This window comes from Lithobates pipiens, unplaced genomic scaffold (genome assembly GCF_037356315.1).
Source record: "Lithobates pipiens isolate NorthernLeopardFrog02 unplaced genomic scaffold, aLitPip1_a1.2 Scaffold_19, whole genome shotgun sequence".
NCBI classification, from domain to species: Eukaryota; Metazoa; Chordata; class Amphibia; order Anura; family Ranidae; genus Lithobates; species Lithobates pipiens.
The window spans coordinates 82,477,993-82,498,828 of NW_027507764.1; the positions used below are offsets into that span (position 1 = coordinate 82,477,993).

General features: G+C 42.9%; 1 protein-coding gene across 4 annotated transcripts in view; it reads right to left on the reverse strand.

Annotated features, from left to right (window-relative positions):
- ARHGAP21 (Rho GTPase activating protein 21) overlaps positions 1-20,836 on the reverse strand; it is a 261,069-nt gene that overhangs the window by 45,107 nt on the left and 195,126 nt on the right. For 2 of the 4 annotated variants that reach the window (XM_077490982.1, XM_077490981.1), the window contains exons 7-8: positions 16,265-16,294; positions 12,321-14,373 (exon numbers count right to left, since the gene is read on the reverse strand). In XM_077490982.1, coding sequence (XP_077347108.1) covers positions 12,321-14,373; positions 16,265-16,294 — 2,083 coding nt within the window. Of the gene's footprint in view, positions 1-12,320; positions 14,374-15,529; positions 15,709-16,264; positions 16,295-20,836 lie in introns of those variants that run through there. The other 2 variants (XM_077490984.1, XM_077490983.1) reach the window with 2 other exon arrangements.

Consider the following 20,836-nt stretch of genomic DNA (forward strand, 5'->3'; position numbering starts at 1 on the left):
GCTGAATCATACCAATGTGAACCAGGGCTAATGGAGAGCAGTAAATCTCAACAGATGCTCTAACCCATCCACATGCTATCAAACCCTATTCCAGATGTGATTCACAATAGAGAAGATAGAGTATTAATAGGACAGCCAAGCAAGTAGCACTTTCAGAAAGGTATTACCAATAGAAGCCTCAAGCTTTGCTGGAGCTGGGCTGTAAACAACTCTCAACATGTTATAGACAAAAAGTTACAGGTTAGTAAATTGTTAGTGTTACTGCTATGCTGCCAAAATGATATCATACAAGCTTACTGATAAAAAATGATGAAAGAAAAATGAGCACAAAAATGCCGTCATTTTATCCCAATCGGTTACTATTGCTAACAACTCTATTTTTAGACAAATTTGTCATTTTTTTACTTTGGTTTTAATTAATCAGTTCCATGCCGTCACTGGTGTTAGTGCTGTGATTATTTGAGGACACGTCTAAAGAAAAGTTGAGCTGTCAATGACTTAAGGCAGTAGGTTTAAAGTCGAACTCCGAGCTAATAACACAGACAAAACACGTATATAGGAGTGCTTTTTACCTGCCAAAGAATTTTAATTTCTGCCCATCCAGTACTGAGATTTACACAGCTCTGCCAAACAAAGCCCAGCCTAGCAAGGGATGAGACCCGATCTTTATCTTCCAAAGTTAACACTTACAGGTCTGACCCCTCCCCCAGCCAGTAAAAGGACTGTAATAGGAGAAGCAGAATGTTGAATTCACTCCTTTCTCCTGAGCATAAAGTCAAATTCAGGTCCCTAAATTGTTCCTAAAAGCAGTTTTTTTTTTTTTTTTTACCTTCATGCATTCTATACATGAAGGTAAAAAACCTTCTGCAGGCAGGCAGCGAATCCCCAGCCCCCCTTTTACTTACCTGAGCTCAATCTCAATCCAGCAACGTGCAAGAGAGCAGAGGTTATGTCAGCTCTCTCCCTCCTCATTGGCTCAAAGACAGCAGCAGAAGCTGTCAATCACAGTCAGTGATGAGGAAGTGGGGGGCAGGGGCGATGTCTGTTCCGATGTCTGTGTCAACAGATGCAAGACGGGAGCCTGCAGAAGTGCCCCCATAGGAAACAGCTTGCTAAGGGGGCACTTGGCAGAGCGGGTTGGAGCGTCAACGGGGGACGTGAGAGGATGAGGACCGGGGCTATTTTTCTTTATTTTAAAGAAGGAAAAAAAAGAAGAAGAAGAAAAAAAAAAAAAACACATTTAGAATCACTAGACTTTGTGCATTAAAAAACTAGAATGTAAAAAATAACAAAAAAAAAAAAAACACAGCTATGCTGACTGGTGTATTATATACCTGCCAGGAGAAAAGCTGCAAAAAATAAATAAATAAAAAAATGCTTTTGCAATGCTGTTTTCAGCTCATATATGCCAGATCTTTGTACATAACTATAAACAAGTCCAAATAGATTTTTTTTTCTTTTTTTTTTATATAAAATTTTTTTTTTAGAAATAATACGTTTTTCTTTACCATCATCCCACCACGTGTGAAAGTCATAGCCCTTGGGGGATTTTTCTGGAAGCTGCGTAAAAGCTCTCATTCTACTGAAGTTGTTCGGAATTTAACAAAGAAAATAATACACCCACCATCCTGTCAGGCAAATCCAAGAAATTCTCATTGCGAGAATCTTCATATTCCATTATTAAGGACCTTCTTCCGGCATAGTGTTAGATGTTATCAGGTGGGAGAATATTCAAATTCTAATGTCTGCTGATGTTTTAAAATGCATTGGTCACAAGGAGAAACCCCCAGCATTACATTTAAGTAATTAATTTAAGTATTTAAAACCAAAATCTATTTTTTGGCGTGTCTGACTTTCCTGATACAGCTTTCTTAAAGGGGTTGTAAGCATCCCATGCATTAAGGTTAAAAAACATCTGGCAGTCAACAGCCCCCCCCCCCCCGTTTTACTTTCCTGAGCCCCTTCATCTCTTCAGCGGGGATGCACTTTCCCTCTCTCCACAGAGTCCTTGCTCTTGATTGGATAGATTGATAGCAGCGCAGTCATTGGCTCCCGCTGCTGTCAAATACAATGACACGGGCACCGGTGGCCCGAGTCCGGCATTGTCTGTGGATGCAAATGCTGGACTCGGGAGCGCGCCCGCAAGGTAACCCCCTCGGGAGAACGCTTCTCCTATGGGGGTTATCTGATGCGGGGAGGAGCCACGAGAGCCACCCTGGGAGGAGATGTACTCTGAAGGGGGTGTTTTTTTTTTTTTTCTTTTTTTTTTGCACAATCACTTCACAGTAGAACTATATGCAAAACTTAGTTTTACATTTTGGTTAAAACCCCAGTCTTTTTTGGGGCATGTGTTCCATCGGGGATATTTGTTTTCACTTCCTGTCCCATAGACAAAAAAAGGAAGTTAGAAAATCCCTGCAAATAATGGAATTGAAAGATTACCCTGTTATTACTTCCAATAATAATGGTACACAGAACAAATAGAGAGGGTTAATCTCCCCGATGGGGGCACAAACGGCAATAAAACCTCACAGGTGCTCAAATCCATCCCCACTATCCGAAAGACAGAGAAAAAAAAATAATAATAATAAAAGCTCTGCCTTTAGTTATTCTTTAGCTGAATTTGTTTCAAAGCATCTCATCTGAAACAGCACTTCTTGATGTATGCTGAAAACTGTAAGCCACTGCAATTGGCAGCGGTGTTGTCAGCCTCTTGTGCAAGATTCTTCAGTTGGCGGGTGGGCTGCTTGTCTAAAAGAGCTGAAAGAGAAAGTCAACATCCACAGCAAGGCTGGTGCAAGCCACGTACCTACTTGTCTTTTTTTGAAAACTCAGTAATATTTGCCCTGAGGTGCGCTAATTAGAAAGAAATTTTGCCATGTGGGGATGATCTCAGGAAAATTCTTCAGCCAAGTATTGCAAGCCGCCCAAAAAGTAGAACTGTAGCCCAAGGTAAGCTATGATGTCACCAATCATTTCATCCCAGGCCCATTGTTGTTCACTATGAAATTACCATGTTATGATGGTCATTACTTTTCCACTCAAAAAGAGCAAGTCTCCAAACCAGTGTTAAATTTCGTAGATGAAAATATTTTCGTTGACGAAATGAACACCATTTTAGTCGACTAAAATTGAACTAAGCCCGGGTTCACACTGAGCTGCGGAAAAAAAGCCGCGCAAGTTCAGTTGAACTCACACGATTTCACTCCCGCATGTTCGTCCCGATTTCGGCGGCGATTTATCACAAAAAGTAGTACAGAAAGTACCTTTTGAAATCTGTGCAAATGCAGCGTCGCACCAATTAGGACAGTGCCATTGCCGCATGTCAAAACACACCAATGTAAACCAGTGCCAAGGCCCCTTTCACACTGATGGACTGATCGGGTCCGCCAGTCAGTTTTTCAGGCAGACCTGATCAGACCATACACTGCCCTCTATAGAGTGGCAGAGATCAGCGGAAATGTGTCTGCTGACACCCAACATCCGAGCCGCTAAAAACAGACTGATGAGGATCCGTTCTCCCCATCTGTCCGGTGGGTCAGAAGGAAACTGACAAGCAGTCCGTTTCCATTTCCATCAGACAGTCCATAAAGGAGCGCAGGTTGTGCCCGCTCTGCATCAGCAGAAAGATCCCCTGCTGAGCGGGAGGACTCCGCCAGTGTGAAAGAAAGAAAAGAATTCAGATGACTAACATACAACTAAACCCAAAATGGCATTTTAGTCAAGACTGACTAAATCAAAATTTGACGTCATTTTACATCACAAGGGCTAAATCTGGGTCCGTATCCATATCTCCTGGATTAGGTATTTGATATGATTTTTCCTAATAAAGCTTTGCAAAGTTTCTTTATATCAATTATGGTTTCCGATTTTGTGCCCACTTAAGCCCCTGCCACCCGATAAACACATGTGGTTCTATGTATTGTTCAATTTTAATTGAAACTGTGTGTAAAAGCTGCCATTTACTTGGTTGAGATAGTGGTACTTTTTCCTTAAATATTTGAGGGGTCTTATTTTGGGACTCTTACCCCTTTCTTTTCATAAGAGCTTTAAACACATACTAGTGTTTAAAAATAGATCTACCGGTAGTCCATTAAAAGTAATCATATAAACAAGAATAAATAAAAAATTTCATTTTTTATGCCTCTAAAATTTGAGCACACAGTATGAGTATTAAAAAAAACAAACAAAAAAAACAAAGAAAAAAAAAACTGTTCAATGCTCTTTGACGTAACATCTGGGCAGATCTGAAAGAACCTGGGCTCTACTCCCATTATGCTATGCATCCCCCATTATCCCCAATGTAAGTGTTGTTATGTTGTAGAATGGGGGTTTCAGGGTGGGACTGGTCTTGCTCTGCATATTAGCAGAGCTTACATTGTCAAACAAGGAAATACACTATTACCAAAAGTATTGGGACACCTGTCTTTACACACACAAACATTCATTCACCTCAAAAAAAGAAGTCTGCAATTGCAGCGCCCATATTTGTCCTCATTGGCTGCTGCCGTCATAATAAGCTTGAAACCACAAAATATGACCCAGTAACACTTACACTATATTACCAAAAGTATTGGGGCGCTTGCCTTTACACACACATGAACTTTAATGGCATCCCAGTCTTAGTCCGTAGGGTTCAATATTGAGTTGGCCCACCCTTTGCAGCTATAACAACTTCAACTCTTCTGGGAAGGCCGTCCACAAGGTCTAGGAGTGTGTCTATGGGGATGTTTGACCATTCTTCTAGAAGCACATTTGTGAGGTCCGGCACTGATGTTAGACGCGATGGCCTGGCTCACAGTCTCTGCTCTAATTCAACCCAAAGGTGTTCTATTGGTTTGAGGTCAGGACCCTATGCAGGCCAGTCAAGTTCCTCCACCCCATACTCGCTCTTCCAGGTCTTTATGGACCTTGCTTTGTACACTGGTGCGCAGTCATGTTGGAACAGGAGGCCATCCTCAAACTGTTCCCACAAAGTTGGTAACATGAAATTGTCCAAAATGTCTTGGTATGCCAATGCTTTAAGGTCAGAAATATGGGAGCTGCAATTGCAGACTTTGTTTTTTTTTTTTTGAGGTGAGTGTGTGTAAAGACAGGTGTCCCAATACTTTTAGTAATAGTGTATTTCCTCGTTTGACAATGTAAGATCTGCTAATCTCTAGAGCAGGGGTGCTCAACCTGTGGCTCTCCAGCTGTTGCGGAACTACAAGTCCCATGAGGCATAGCAAGACTCCGACAGCCACAAGCATGACACCCAGAGGCAGAGGCATGATGGGATTTGTAGTTTTGCAACAGCTGGAGAGCCACAGGTTGAGCACCCCTGCTCTAGAGCAAGACCAGTCCCCACCCTGAAAACCCCGTTCTACAACATAATACTGGCAAAACTTACATTGGGAACAGTGGGGGATGCATAGCATAATGGGAGTAGAGCCCAGGGTCTTCTTTCAGATCTGCCCAGATGTTATGTAATGAGCTCTGAACACAAATAGGTTCATTTTTTTTGAAACGCACAAAAAACAAAACAAAAAAAAAAACACATTAAATATTTTATTTATTCTTGTTCATATGAGTAATTTGAATGGACTAGAGCTATATTTAAACACATCAGTGGTGTTCAGTAGAGTCATCTTTGATAAATAATTATATATATAAAAAAATTAAATAATTTTTTTTTTTACACACACACACACACACACACACACACACACACACACACACACACACACACACACACTTTGGCATCCATGTGAACAACCACTTCCACCATGAAGCCTAAACATCAACAGATCCACAGGCTGTGTTAAAGCAACTCCCAATGAACTTTGCAATCTGCACTAGTAAGGAACAGCCCAGAGATAGGCGTGGATTCACCTTTATCTGGTGTGGCTGGGTGCCAGGACACAGGAGCAGAACGCTTTCCTTCAGTGAACCTGGCCCACTGCCATACTTGTCAGGATCTATGAAATATTTCTGTATAAATAGAGCCCAGCCCCTTATTACGCAATCTTTTACCTTTGGGAAACTTACAAGAGCTTGTTGTAGCATGTCTGGTGGTGCAATGTAGCGATCTAAGCTTTTCAACAGAAGAAATCTGTCTTTCTATAAAACTACCAATTTTATGCAGACAATGAGCCTAAGAGACTGTAGGAGGTTCTGGGGAAATAGAAAGCAATGAGATTTTTTTTTTTCTTTAAACATGTGGTTTGACTTCCCGGAATTAAATCTGCAGGCGCTACAAAAAATGAAAAATAAAACAACCCATTCAGTTTAAAATAGAAATGGAGGAAAACATTTGTGAGCAAATATATAAAATATATATATATATATATTCTGCAGCTGCATACGAGCTAGGGAGGGAGATACAGCAGTAAACTGAACTTCCCAGTAAGGCTCAGTTCCCACTGCCGCAACTGGGATCTGACTTGTGGGATGCCAAGTCGCATGACACGTAAAATCTAATGTTAGTCAATACGAGCGTTCTCAATTAGTTCTACTGAAGTCGCTCTGGCTTTAGAAAAGGCTCCGGTACTTCTTCAAGGTGACTTCTATTGGGGGAGGAAACAAAGGAAGCATACATACATACAAGCACATGGTAAAGCAGACACATATCAGGAATATAAATTGTTGGGTTTACATATTCTTTAAGCACTTAAAGAGGAGTTTCGCTTAAAAAAAAATTAAAAGTCAGCAGCTACAAATACTGCAGCTGGCGACTTAATAATCAGACACTTACCTGTCCCAGGGTCCAGCGATGCGGGGGAATGAAGCCCCACTCACCCCCCCAGCCACACCAGCATTGCAACTGTGGTCACCCGGCTGTGGCTTCACAGCCGGGCACCCACTGTGCATGCGCGAGTGACGGCGCGTGCCGCGATTAGCCGCGCAGTCATCTGGGACCCGTCACGTGTCCCAGATGACTGACAGGAGGGAGAGGGCAGAGTGGAGCCCTTCCTGTGCCGAGGGGAAGTGATGTCACCAGCCCAGGCACTGAAGGAGGCAGACTACGAGGGACCCCCTAGCAACAGGCATTTAGGAGGCGAGTTTAAAAAAAATCCCAATTTTTATTTTTTTTAGGAATTTTAATCATTTGTGTTAAGGATTGCCCCACGCAGATATATGATTTCATGCACAGGGTTTAGAGCAGATGCACACAGCCAGCGACCCGCTCCCATTGTGATTGGACACAGCGGAAACCAATCAGCAGGCCAGGTGGACGCGTTGTCTGCCAATCATTGGAAGGGGAGGCAGAACAGCAGTCTGCTTACGTAAACAAGGCAGATCGCCGTTCTGTCAGAAGATGGAGATTGTGTGTTTCTGCTAGGGCAGAAACACGGATCTGTCTTCCTCCAGTTAAGCCATTCCTCCACCCCCCCCCCTCCCCAGTTAGAAAGCAGTTCCTACCCCTTTTAACGCCCCTGATGTTAACCCCTTTCCTGCCAGTGTCATTAGTACAGTGAGAGGGCATATTTTTAGCACTGATCATTGTATTAGTGTCACTGGTCCCCAAAAAAGTGTCAATTAGGTATCCAATTTGTTTGTCCGTCGCAGTCCCACTAAAAATCGCTGATTGCCGCCATTACTAGTAAAAAAAAAAGAAATAAAAATTCCATTAAAAAAAAAATCCCATAGTTTGTAGATGCTATCATTTTTGCGGACACCAATCAATATATGCTTACTGGGATTTCTTTTTAACCAAAAATATGTAGCAAAATACATATTGGCCCAAATTTAGGAATACTTTTTTTTTTATTACTATTTGGCGTGTTTAATAGCAGAAAGTAAAAAAAAAATTGTTTTTTTTCTTTCAAAATGGTAATTTTTTGGTTAAAGCGTAAAAAATAAAAACCGCAGAGGTGATCAAATTCCACAAAAAAAATTGCCCTTTTTGTGGGGGAAAAAAAAAGGGACATTAATTTTATTTGGGTACAGCGGTGCAATTGTGAGTTAAAGTAGTGCAGTGGCTTATCGCAAAAAACGGCCTGGTCATGAAGGGGCTAAACCTTCCAGGTCTTAAGGGGTTAAGGTTATGATCCAAGGGTCTGCAACAGACAGACTTTTCTTGTTAAACTATGTAACATTAACTATGGCAGACTTAAGGAGGTAAAAGAGGACCCTACTGCAAAGAGTAGATCCCCATTATCCTTCAATCCTTCCTTATTTTGTGAAGAAGTTTTTCATGTTGTTCGAAGAACTTTCTAGTACCGCCAATGCCACCTGTACATGGTGTTGGAAACGCCTTCTAAATATACTGTATATCACCAGTACACGGCGTTTTGGGGATATTCCCAATTTGCTGTATTGAGTGTAACCAGCACATGGTGTTGTGAGGTTCTTCTAAACACAATAGGCCAGATAAACATGCTGAAGCGTTCTCTGGTATGCCATGCATATTTGTGTGAACAAGCATGCGCACGGTGCCTCTAAGGGCAGCAATACATGGATCAAAATTCGGCAAGTTCAGCAGAGGCTGAATTTTGATCCATATTATAGACTGGCTGGTTGTACACAAATCAATCTATCTTGTATACAACCTGCCTGTTTTTTCCCCGAATGATCAGTGCCGGCAGCACTGATTATTATATTATGATGGCTGAAAAGTCTCCCCGCTGTGAGAATACAATTGCACAGCGGGAGGGATTTCCCCATTCACCTCAAATTTGTGGCTGGGGGAATCAATTTTTTTGTTCAACCCGCTGGCTGAATAAAATGATTAAATGTATGACCAGGCTGAGAAACACAGGGAACTTTGGTTACTGGGCACACCTGACGCACTGTCACTGTACAGGGAGGAGCCGAAGGGCAAGCTGCAGAGCAAAACAGAGCTGCCCAAAAAACTTAGTTGCCACAGAATGTACATGGACCCAGTCAGAAGAAAAAGCTCTCAGTGTAAAACCCTAAATCGCTCTTAAGAAAAAAATAAAAAAATAAAATCCACCATACACTTTCATATTTCAGTGCCACAATGGACACTGGTAGAGCACACACAATAACATATTTCAGACCAGCGCCAGCTGCACTCCCTAGCTGCAAGCACAACCCTGGCGTGCGTGGTAATGTTACGGCTAAAGCTTCGCCCTATGCGTTTCGTCGCCTGATGTCTTCCAGCAAATAGTTCTGGTGTTTTAGTGCATTTGATGGTGGAAGTTTGGATGGAAAGCACAACCTTTATCTTTACATTTCATTTTCATAAATAATTGAATAAAGTTTCCCCTCTTGCACTGGACACGTTATAAAATGAGAGAAAGACTTGTATAGTTATGATTTGGGACTTATTCAATTTATTGATCTTGTGAGCACAGGACACTTGAGGGTTATTGCACCTTATTTGAGTTTCGATTTTCAGCACGTGCAGTTTATTTTTTATGAAATTGTATCATATTGTATAGATTTTATATTGTGATGGATATTTGTTAGTCACACTGATGTATTATTAATTTGGTGGGCGATAGGGCTGCCTTATGAGTAGTTAGCCTGATGGAAGGATCTGGTCAGGCCACATTGTAGCACAATGTCATACATAGGATGCAGACACTTCAACATTCATACAATTTGACAGTTTCTAGTGGACATCGGAAATCCTCTTCAACACAGGTGTACTATGCTGTTTATGTGAAGGATGCTCAGTGCGCCCCACATGGAGCATGACAACAGAAATTACCATATTGTTTAACGGCCCAGAGTGTGTCACAGAGGCCAAGACTAGATGTGTCACACTTTTATAAACTGGACTTGCAGCAAATTAAGCTTTTATAAACTGTTTTTCTTCCCGTACAAATGGAAGACCTAATAAAATTTGTTAAAAACACCATGGAATTTTCTTAGAGTTGAGAGATGTAACTAGAGAAAGATTTTATAGGTTGAGTAAGGGCGGTTAGGAGGTGATGAAGCAAGACTGTTTCATCAATGCTCGTCATATGAATAATGTTGTGCACGACCTGTAAAACACATGTTATCAGTGATGCACAGTGTGGGCTGAATTCCAGGAGAAGCTGCACTGCAGCACGCCACATTCACAAGCGGTCTTATTTTAAAGGGACACAAGCAGCTAAAATACACAGGGCTGAATACATCAAGCTGCTGCATCTTCAGACCAAGCTTAGAAGGCCAGAAGTCAAGTTCCCCGACTCTTAACATTACATCTTGATCAGCACAAACTCTCACAAATGAGTGATTTCAACAAACACATTGAACAACTGGGAAATATGTATAGCATCAATAGTCAAATGGTCTAAAGCTGGTATATAAATCAATCATGTAGAAAGGTTTTGCAAATTTCTCACCAGCCATGCACTGTACTGGCAACCAGCAGCCCATTTGTATGCTGTACACTGAACTGTATGTATTGTGTGTTCAGATTCTTACTCTGAATGGTCTAAGGTTCAGTGCTGGGACCCTTACTTTTTAATACCTTTATAAATGATATAGGATCTGGGATCAAAAGTAACATTTCCATCTTTGCAGATGACGCCAAGCTATGCAGTGGAATAACGTCCTTACAGGATGTCTCCAATTTACAAGCCGACCTCAATGCTCTGTCTAATTGGGCGACTATGTGGCAGATGAGGTTTAGTGTTGAGAAATGTAAAGTTATGCAGTTGGGGGCTAAGAATATGCATGCATCATACATTCTGGGGGGGGGGGGGGGGGGGGAGTACAACTGGGGGAATCCGTAAGGGAGAAGGATCTGTGGGTTTTGGTAGATCATAAACTCATAATAGCATGCAATGCCAAGCTGCGGTTTCCAAAGTGAGCTAAATTTTCTTGTATTAAGAGAAGTATGGACTCCAGAGAGATATTTTGCCCCTGTTCAAATCATTAGTAAGACCTCATCTGGAATATGCAGTTCATTTTTGCCCACCAGTTCTAAATAAGGATATCGGGGAACTGGAGAAAGTGCAGAGAAGGGCAACCAAACTGATAAGTGGCATGGAGGAGCTCAGCTATGAGGAAATATTAGAGGAGCTGAATTTATTCACTCTTGAGAAGAGGAGATTAAGGGGGGGGGGGGTATTGTCAACATGCACAAATGTATAAGGGGTCCATATAGTGAACTTGGTGTTGAGTTATTCACTTTACAGTCAACAAAGAGGACAAGAGGGGACTCTACGTCTAGAGGAAAACAGATTTCTGGTTTCTTCACAGTAAGGGTTGTGAAAATGTGGAATAGACTCCCTGCAGAGGTGGTTCTGGCCAGCTCAGTAATTGCTTTAAGAAAGGCCTGAATTATTTCCTAAGTGTACATAATATAACTGGGTACTGACATATATAGGTAAAGTTGATCTGGGGAAAATCCGATTGCCTCTCGGGGGGTCAGGAAGGAATTTTTTCCCCTGCTTTAGCAAATTGGATCATGCTCTGCTGGGGTTTTTTGCCTTCCTCTGGATCAACTGTGGGTATAGAATTGGGTATATGGGATTGTATGATGATTTTTATTTTATTTTATTTTTTGTGGTTGAACTGGATGGACTTGTGTCTTTTCAACCTGACTATAACTATGTATATGTGGACACAAAGCATCCATGAAAGCATCTTTTATCCCAATGAAGGATCATTTAATTGCTATGGCCAACTCCACAAGTTTTCCTTCACATCGAATGTCAACCAAACACAAATGATGCAGTCTTTTCATTGGCTTAACCTATTCTCGCAGCATGAACCTTAAAGCCACAATTGTCACCAGTTTTATAGTAAATGCATTTGTTAAAACAGCTAATCCCCAAAATGATTGTTTTAATTATGTGTGGGGAAAAGGTGTACTTTTGGCAAGGAATGTTATCCACAGCCTTGTCATATTTCTAAGGGCTTCCTGAGCTAGGATTTGCCTTTCGATAGCTACTGACCCTGTACGATTCTGCAATGAATGTTACAGCCCACATTTGGCAGTACCCACCTCATCTTGTTAGCAGTGAGTAGGTCCACCTTGTGAATGACATTGTTAGGTAGTTTAATGGTCCTGTGCTGGTCTAGGATCTGTGGGGTGTGGCATTTAAATTTCTTCTATATTTTATTTGCTTGTTACGAATAGTGGGACTCTAAAGCATAAGCTTACATTCCGCACACTAACATAATCAGAATATAAATATATATATATATAAATATAGTGTCTGATGTTAGTGTGCGGAATGTAAGCTTATGCTTTAGAGTCCCACTATTCGTAACAAGCAAATAAAATATAGAAGAAATTTAAATGCCACACCCCACAGATCCTAGTGAATATACATTATATATATATATATATATATATATATATATTTATTACACACACACACACACACACACACACACACACACACACACACACACACACACGTTTGGCTTACCTATAAAGGGGATGGAGGCTAATGAATCCCCAGGTGAACTGGAAGTAGAAGCTTTCTTCTGTTCTATTCTTTTGATGTGAACTTCTCGTCTGGCATCGTTGGGTAACCAGCAGGTAGTGTCAGTTGCAGATGCAGCTGCGGGGTCCGGGTCATTCACAGCAAAGATGTAAGACTGTTGTCTTATAGGCTGTGGGGTCTGACGACCACTTGGGGATTTGTCCCTTAAAATCACTGGATCCACGGAATTAAATTCCATGCTCAAGTCGTAGTCGTTAGCTTTGGAGCTTTGTCCATTTTGAACATCCACTTTATCAGAGGTAGCTGAGCCAGCAGTCACCTGTTTCACAGGCTTTGTGGGAATTGGCGTAGAGGTGGTAATTGGGGATTTGATGAAGGAATCAATATGAGAACTAGGAGAGCCGTCTGCTGGGGACACTGTCTGCAGGTTTAATACACCACTATTAATGTGGTTTACCACTTTTTGGTCTTTGACAAATCCATCATCTACCTTTTTACTAGGATAGGGTTTAGGTCCATAATTAGAGGAGCTTCTCACAGAATTAGCTTTGGAAATTGGAAATCGTTCAGACTGGATCGGTCGAGAGTGGGGTGATCGAAAAGAAGAACTGTGAAAATCCCTGGAGACGGGGGTGCTTTTCATGTCAGTGGGAGCTTTTTGCAAGGGATGTGCTGAAGGTAAAACACGGCCACTCACTCGTCTAGTATCTGGGCTATAGGCAACAGGTCCCATTGGGAAGTTTGGAGAACGGAGAGACATGTGAAAGGAATGTTGCCTAGATCGTTCATAAATGCCCCGTCTGTCATCTTGTTCAGTAAATCCAGTCCATTTATAATTGTGCTTTCTTTCACCATTATACTCCGGAATATCGGCATTATAGAGGTCTAATCTGCCCCCTTTTCTGGATATAAAATCCCATGACTTCGATTTAGGGCTTCGGGGAAGCATGGCTGGTAATGGTATTGCATCCTGGGAAGAACTGCGAGGCCAATCTTTCACCAGTGCTGGATCCTCTAGCCGTTCCTGGGAAATACTCCGCTGCCTTATCTGCGCAGGGTGTGGAACCCTGTCATGAGAAGTACTTCGACGTCGAACTTGAATAGAAGCGCGGTTTGGCAAAATTTGATTATAGTCCGTTTGGTTTTGAGAGGCTGCTCGAAGGCTGTCCAACCTCTCCTGTATTGTTCGACAGCCATACATATGCATACGTCTATTGTCAATGTATTCTTTATATGTTTTGTAATTCCTCCAGTCTATTTGCTGATGAGAAGTGAAGTGATTGGTAGGAGATGGTGATTCACCATGACCAAGCACCCTTGGACTATCCATATTGTCAGATTGCCCTCCATACATTGGAGGTTTCCCAATTAAACCGGAACTATCCATTTGTCTGGAGTCGATAGGCATTGAGGAAGCAGCAGAGGGTGGTGCTGTGGTTCTTGGCGTTGTTATAAATGTGCATTTCTCGGTTCTGTGCAAAGGCACAGAACCATTAGACGAGAGGTTAAAAGATGGAAAATCTTCTCCATGCAAACTTCCCCTAGGACTATCCATGGCAGCGGTTTGTCCACCATAGCTTAGAGGTTTGCTAATTAATCCAGTATTGTCCATTTGCCTGACTTCCACTGGCATTGATGGAAGTCCAGCAGAAGGCGGTGTTGCGGTCCTCGTGCATGGCTCAGTCCTATGTAAAGGACCAGTACAATTTGTTGTAGCTGATGACAGATCTACAACTTTCCCAGAAGGCACAATAACTGTTCTCACAGATTCATTGACGACACATACAGCAGTGTTGGACTTAACAAGGTCCGATGGTGATGGAGGCACTTGGATTTCTACATGGTGGTTTTTGTCCGGCTGCACAGGTTGTTGCTTAGACAGTGATGTGCCTGGAGGTGGAATCTCAGCCGGTTGTGCCATCACTGAAGATAGAGATTTTCTTCGGGGGTAGCATATAGGTGGGGGTTCTGGGATATTATTTGCTTTACCACTAAATGCGTAGTTTCCTTTTCGGTAAGCATCCTGGGAATATGCCTAGAAAGACAGAGAATAAAGTTAGGAACTTTGGACAACAAGGAACACAAGCATAACAAGAACTGAAAGGTCTTCAGTTTTTGGTGAAAGCTACAGTTTGGAATCGCTCATTGGATTCTTGATCTTGGTGGCAACAGTGGAAAGATCTGTTCTCTAGAGAACTTAGCTCTTCCACAGCCATTACTATATTTGGTCATACATTATACGATTTTCTTATTCAATTCCCTTTAGATTTACCTTCAACTGTAGTGCAAAGGACCTGCATGACTGTATACAAAGTGTTTAGGTTTAACCTCAATATATGGTTTGGGTAAATTTAAAGGAAAATTGCACAAGAAAATTGTATAACATATGGCCAAGCCTAAGGCCAGCCATTAAGAAAAATTTTTTCCTGCAACCACTTGATTCCTCCATCAACTCATAGTGTTTATAGGGGAATCCCTCCCACAAAGCCATTGTGTTCTCCCGGTGGGGGGACCATCTCAACCAGGAGAAGACAGTGATTATTTCTAGTGGCTATAACAACAACCACTAGCGATAATTGCATGCATGATCGATCAACTAGCGGCCTGCCCATACACTGTTCAAATCTCAAGCCGGTTCAGCAGGAACGGTCTATGGCTGGCCTAAGCCAAGCAAGAGGTCTCAGGTGTACTGCTGCATTTCATAAGCTGTAACATGGAAAGTCCAACAGCGTGGGCAGAAACGCCTTCAAAAACATGAAGGCAGGTAAACCGTGCTTGAAATGAAAGTGGAGAGCTCTTACTACCAGAGATGGGTTATTGGAGTAGTTGGGTTACTGAACCTGTCAGCAACCACCCAAAAAATAAAATATACATTTTTCTATGGATTTTGCATTTAAAAGGTCTGCTCCCCCACTTTTCTCAACCATCGCATTGGAAAACACAAAAACCATAAGATTTACACATAACACAATACCACAAACTTATGGTTTTAAAAATGATTAAGGTTTAACAGCATGCAAAGTGCTGGTGTCACCAGGTTACAAAGTAAACACAAGTTAAAACAAACCAGCCAAAGGAGCAGGATATAGGGATGGATCAGTTAAACAGCATTAAAATAAGAGCAGTTAAGAAATTGTCGTTAATGGGATCCAAACAGATACAAATAATCTGTTAGCTAAGCCTACTCTTACCTTGAGCCTCAGAGACCGACTACGTTGAAAAAGAGTTAAACTAAATTCTCTCCGCTTTGCCCATTTCCCTTTAGCATTGAAATGCATTTCAGCAATCATGTCAAAATGAGCGCAGCACACGTAGGGATTATAGGAACAAGGGAAATCGCAGTCGCTGGAATGCAAGACCGGCTCACAGAAGCATAGCAAGACAGGTTTAAAGGTTCCAGTTGTGAGCAATTAAGAGCAGACTGACTGCAGTGGCTGTCAATGCAGTAAAGACAAAAATCTATTGGCTTGCCGGAGGTTTTTTATATAGTACAGGTGTGGTATCATATTACAGCAGTTCCTGCTCTGCCCGTGACATGCTTACTGCAAGGAGCGACCAGCCTGCCTTTTTTTTTCCCTTCACATTTGCATTCAGAAGGTTATAAAGCTCAATGTTTGCAGTCATAAACACAGCAACTACTATTAAAAAGGCAGGGGCGAGGTTTTTTTTAGCCTCCTGCAACATACAGACAACACAGGGTTACCAAGCACGATTAAAATATTAAAAAAATAAAAATAAAATAAAAACAACAAAATGAAATCAATCTGTACAAGGTAGTGCATGCACATCTACACTTAAACAAGACACGGATTCAAGAGACAGGCGTAGCTAAAACCGGTTCCGGTGTTAACGAGCTAGGGTGTCAGACATATTACATCAAAATGAAAACATTCCATAGAGAGACAAGGCTCATGTGTGTGTCTTACCAGAGCTGTGACATCCTTTGGAAACTGCAGCTGGGCAGGAAATAAAGCATAGTAAGAAAGGGAAAAAAAAGAAAAAAAAAAAAAAAAAGGAAAAGCGGCTTATTGATGTAAAGACTGAATTATGTTGTCATACTGATGCCGGCTACAGAGAGCTAAAAATACATGTACACTGATTTCTGTGGAAGGTACCAAAAGAAGCACAAGGGCGGTGGAGCAGATTATGCATTGCTATATCCTCCTATGGCTGCTCGGGCTCGCACACATATGCTCATTGTGAGGCTTGCTCTCTGCTGCTAGAGGACGAAGAAAAAAAAAGAAAGAAAAAACACCTCTCTGGCAGTGCTGATGTTCATCCCTCCTGCAACATGTAGGTTGCCCCACCGCTTCTTACAGATCCTTCCTTCCACTACAGCAATTAAAGCCTTCGCTCCCAGGAGCTTTCAGTAGCATGCAGCTTGTGGATGACGACAGTGATGCTCTATTATGCATCCCGAATAGCGAGGCTTCTCATACAGACGTGGCTATAGGCTCAGCTCTCAGCTGACTGCAAGCTGCCCCTTTTCCACATTCCAGCTAAAATTAGAAAGATGCTGTGGAGGAAATTGCTTCCCTATACCCAGATCCCGGAAAAATGCCTGTCCCAGACGTTATTAATCCAATCTGTGAATGTGGCAGCTGGAAAACAGAGGCGGCTGCAGCAGGACTACACATCCCAGCATGGCAGAAATGAGAAAAGTTTCAGGCAATTTTGGCAGGCCAGTTATCGTGAAATATTTACAAATTGCCCATTTCAAGACTGAAGCAGCTGCACTATATAAAGGGTAGGGTCAGATTCTTAGAGCTCAGTTTTTTTTGGAATCTTTAAAATATTTGCTGAGAAATGTACTTCGAATTAGAATGTTAAATAGGAAGGGTTTTAAAGATTTGTGAGGTTGCCAATCTTTGGTTGCTTCTTTACACTGAGGAAAATGGCTCATACCATTTCAATGCCTTTCATTGTGTGAGTGGCAAATGTAAACAGGCACTCAAGTTAATGATGAGGGTAGAAGGAATGGAGGAGCACCGTGAAGCCTGTGGAAGGAATAGAGGAGCGCCGTGAAGGCTGTGGAAGGAATAGAGGATCGCCGTGAAGGCTGTGGAAGGAATAGAGGAGCGCCGTGAAGGCTTTGGAAGGAATAGAGGAGCGCTGTGAAGGCTGTGGAAGGAATGGAGGAGCACCATGAAGGCTGTGGAAGGAATGGAGGCGCGCCATGAAGGCTGTGGAAGGAATGGAGGCGCGCCATGAAGGCTGTGGAAGGAATGGAGGCGCGCCATGAAGGCTGTGGAAGGAATGGAGGCGCGCCATGAAGGCTGTGGAAGCAATGGAGGCGCGCCATGAAGGCTGTGGAAGCAATGGAGGAGCGCCATGAAGGCTGTGGAAGCAATGGAGGAGCGCCATGAAGGCTGTGGAAGCAATGGAGGAGCGCCATGAAGGCTGTGGAAGCAATGGAGGAGCGCCATGAAGGCTGTGGAAGCAATGGAGGAGCGCCATGAAGGCTGTGGAAGCAATGGAGGAGCGCCATGAAGGCTGTGGAAGCAATGGAGGAGCGCCATGAAGGCTGTGGAAGCAATGGAGGAGCGCCATGAAGGCTGTGGAAGGAATGGAGGAGCGCCATGAAGGCTGTGGAAGCAATGGAGGAGCGCCATGAAGGCTGTGGAAGCAATGGAGGAGCGCCATGAAGGCTGTGGAAGCAATGGAGGAGCGCCATGAAGGCTGTGGAAGGAATGGAGGAGAGCCATATGAAGGTTGTGGAAGGCATGGATGAGTGCCATGAAGGCTGTTCCTGGGATTGGTAACTGCTATGAAGACAGTGGCAGGGATTGGTAAATGCTATGATAAATGCTATGATGCCTGTGGCACGAACTGATGAGCTCATGGTCCATTTCAATTTTGCAATGTGGATTGGCCATGGTAAAGCTGTCAATGTTCAAGATAAATCAAACATCTTGGTGTGCAGGAGAGAAACAACACAAAAACAATATGCGAGGAACAGCACTGTCTATATCAGCGTTTCTCAACTCCAGTCCTCAAGGTGTCCCAACAGGTCATTTTTTCAGGATTTCCCTCAGATGGAACAGCTGTTGTAATTACTAAGGCAGTGAAACTGATCAAATCATTTGTGCAAAATAATGGGAAGGCTGAAAACATGACCTGTTAGGGCACCTTGCGAAACACTATCTACACGTTTGGCACTGCTTGATATTTTAATAAACGATGAATCCCTCGTTTGCTCATACCTAGATCGATGCTCGATGCAGTCAACAATATATCAGCACCTGCATAACCCCATGCAGCTTCATTAGGACTTTCATTCAGGGAAAAGCTTTTTTACCCCCACTTGCAGGCCATTACATACTGACACCAAAGTGTCAAGTTCTGCTATAACGCGATGACAGCTAAGCCCCAACTGCAGGCTAATACTCCACTGGCTGCAATACTCACCTTTAATCGGGTGCTGTCCCCCACAAGCTCTCTTCTGCCACAAGAGGTCCTCCATCTTCTAGGTTGATGGTGGGGGTACACCAATGGAGATGGGGTTAGTTTGGCTTTTCAGCACAGATCTGAAGAGCCCCTTAGAACTGGCTCCTAGATTTTGTGAAGATTTGTCCAGGCCTGCAGCCAATCCAATAAATCAATGTGCCTAGGCTGTATAGTTAGCAGGTGTATATTTCCATTGGCTACCCACTAGTATCTATTGCCTCCTGAATTCATGAACAATCTGTCCTCCTATCTTGGCATGATTTGTGGATAAAAGGCAAAAAATAATTTATACTTGTGATTCAGAGTCTGTAAATTATGGAGTTCGTTCTATTGTCAGATCACACCCATACAGGGCACAGAGGCCATGTCCGTGTAATCACAGAGTGGTAGGATTAAATGGCCTGCAATCTCAGTCATTTATGTATAGGGAAACTCATCACTGTTACTACTGAATAGGTTTAGAAATCAAACAAGCAAGTCCATATCCCTGCATTCTTACTTTATATGTAAGGGGAAAAGAATACGCAACCACTACTGGCCCTGTATTGTATTATTCATAACGTTTCTAATGTGTTTTCTGCCTCCTTGAACGTCATCTGTGGGCTTCTGAACTTCTCATCGTCTTCCTTATTATGGTTGTTTGGGGTGAGTAGTGGTTGTTGGGATTGGGGGTAGTGCTGGTGATAAAACCGCTGTAAAGGCAGCCATACAGGTGTCTACAGTTTTACATATAGCCAAAACGTATAGTCATTGTTCACTTCTCATGCTGCCAGCAGGAATAATGGTACATACAGGAGTGACAGAGCCGATGGGAGGACCCACCAAGCACAGGGACTATGGAAATAGAACCAGGCTAGGAAATCGGATAATTCCAGTAGTGCTGGATTCAGAAGATTTTAAGTGTTTTTTTTTGCACTACAGTGACATTGGGAGGTACGGGCAGTGGAAGGAGTTGAGTATTTATAGTCTAAAAAGTATTTATAGTATAAAATCGATTGTTGGGGGGGGGGGGGGGGGGGAGAAAAAAAAACACGATGCCAGTGCTGGCCACCTTTTAAAATGCTAGTTTACCTCTGAGTCATATCCATCTACTCAGGGCTGGTGCTACTACTAGGTGAACTAGGCAGCTGCCTAGGATGCACTGCCACCTAGGGTGCAGCCATGGCCAGTGCCAGATTCCTCTTCTGTAACCTCCTTCTCCCCAGTGGATGTCACCTCTAGAGCTGCCATCCCTCCCTCCCCCGCACACGCCAGTGCACCTGCTCACAGCAGAAGTGAGCAGCGATTCTGGCACCGGACAAGATCATTCAGTGGATGATGATCGTTGCTCGCTGCAGCTGAAGTCAGCCCAAAGCCCCGATTGCCGCTCGTCATCACTAGCCAGCATGGAGCTTGGGGTGCATATGTCAGTGGGCAACACACATCACAGGGGGTATAGTCTATACAGGGCAGTGTGTACGGGACGGAGGCAGTTTGTGTGGGAAGGGGGTGTAGGGATAAGGGGGGCAGTATATACAGGAAGGGTGGTGTAGGAGTAAAGGGGGGCAGTGTGTATAGGAAGGGGGATGTAGCATTAAAAGGGGGGCAATGTGTAAATTGGGGGGGGGGGCGGGGGCAAGTAGCTGTTCTTGCCTAGGGCACAAAATAGTCTAGCGCCGGCCCTGCATCTACTAATTTCTAGAACTTCTGAGTCATTGACCTAGAACAGGCACATAGATGGATATAGTCAGAAATCCTTAGCTCTAATATATTCCTTGATCAGTGGCTCAAAGTAATGAATTCCTAGAAAATGCATGACAGCCAGGCAACTGGTAATTTTAGGAGGAAAGAAGAGCACTTGCTGCCTTCATGCTTCTCTGATGACAGGTTTCCTTTGTTACTTTGCCCAGTAAGATGAGGTTAATTAAGTACAGGAGAAGCAGATGGAAGTGGGAAGACCCAGACATTTTTTTTTTTTTAACAGTGTTTATCTCTGCACTGCCTTATACGTTGTGTGAATGACTCCACATTGCGGGGTTACAGTAACCACGAAGAATCCGTTATTTCAGCTT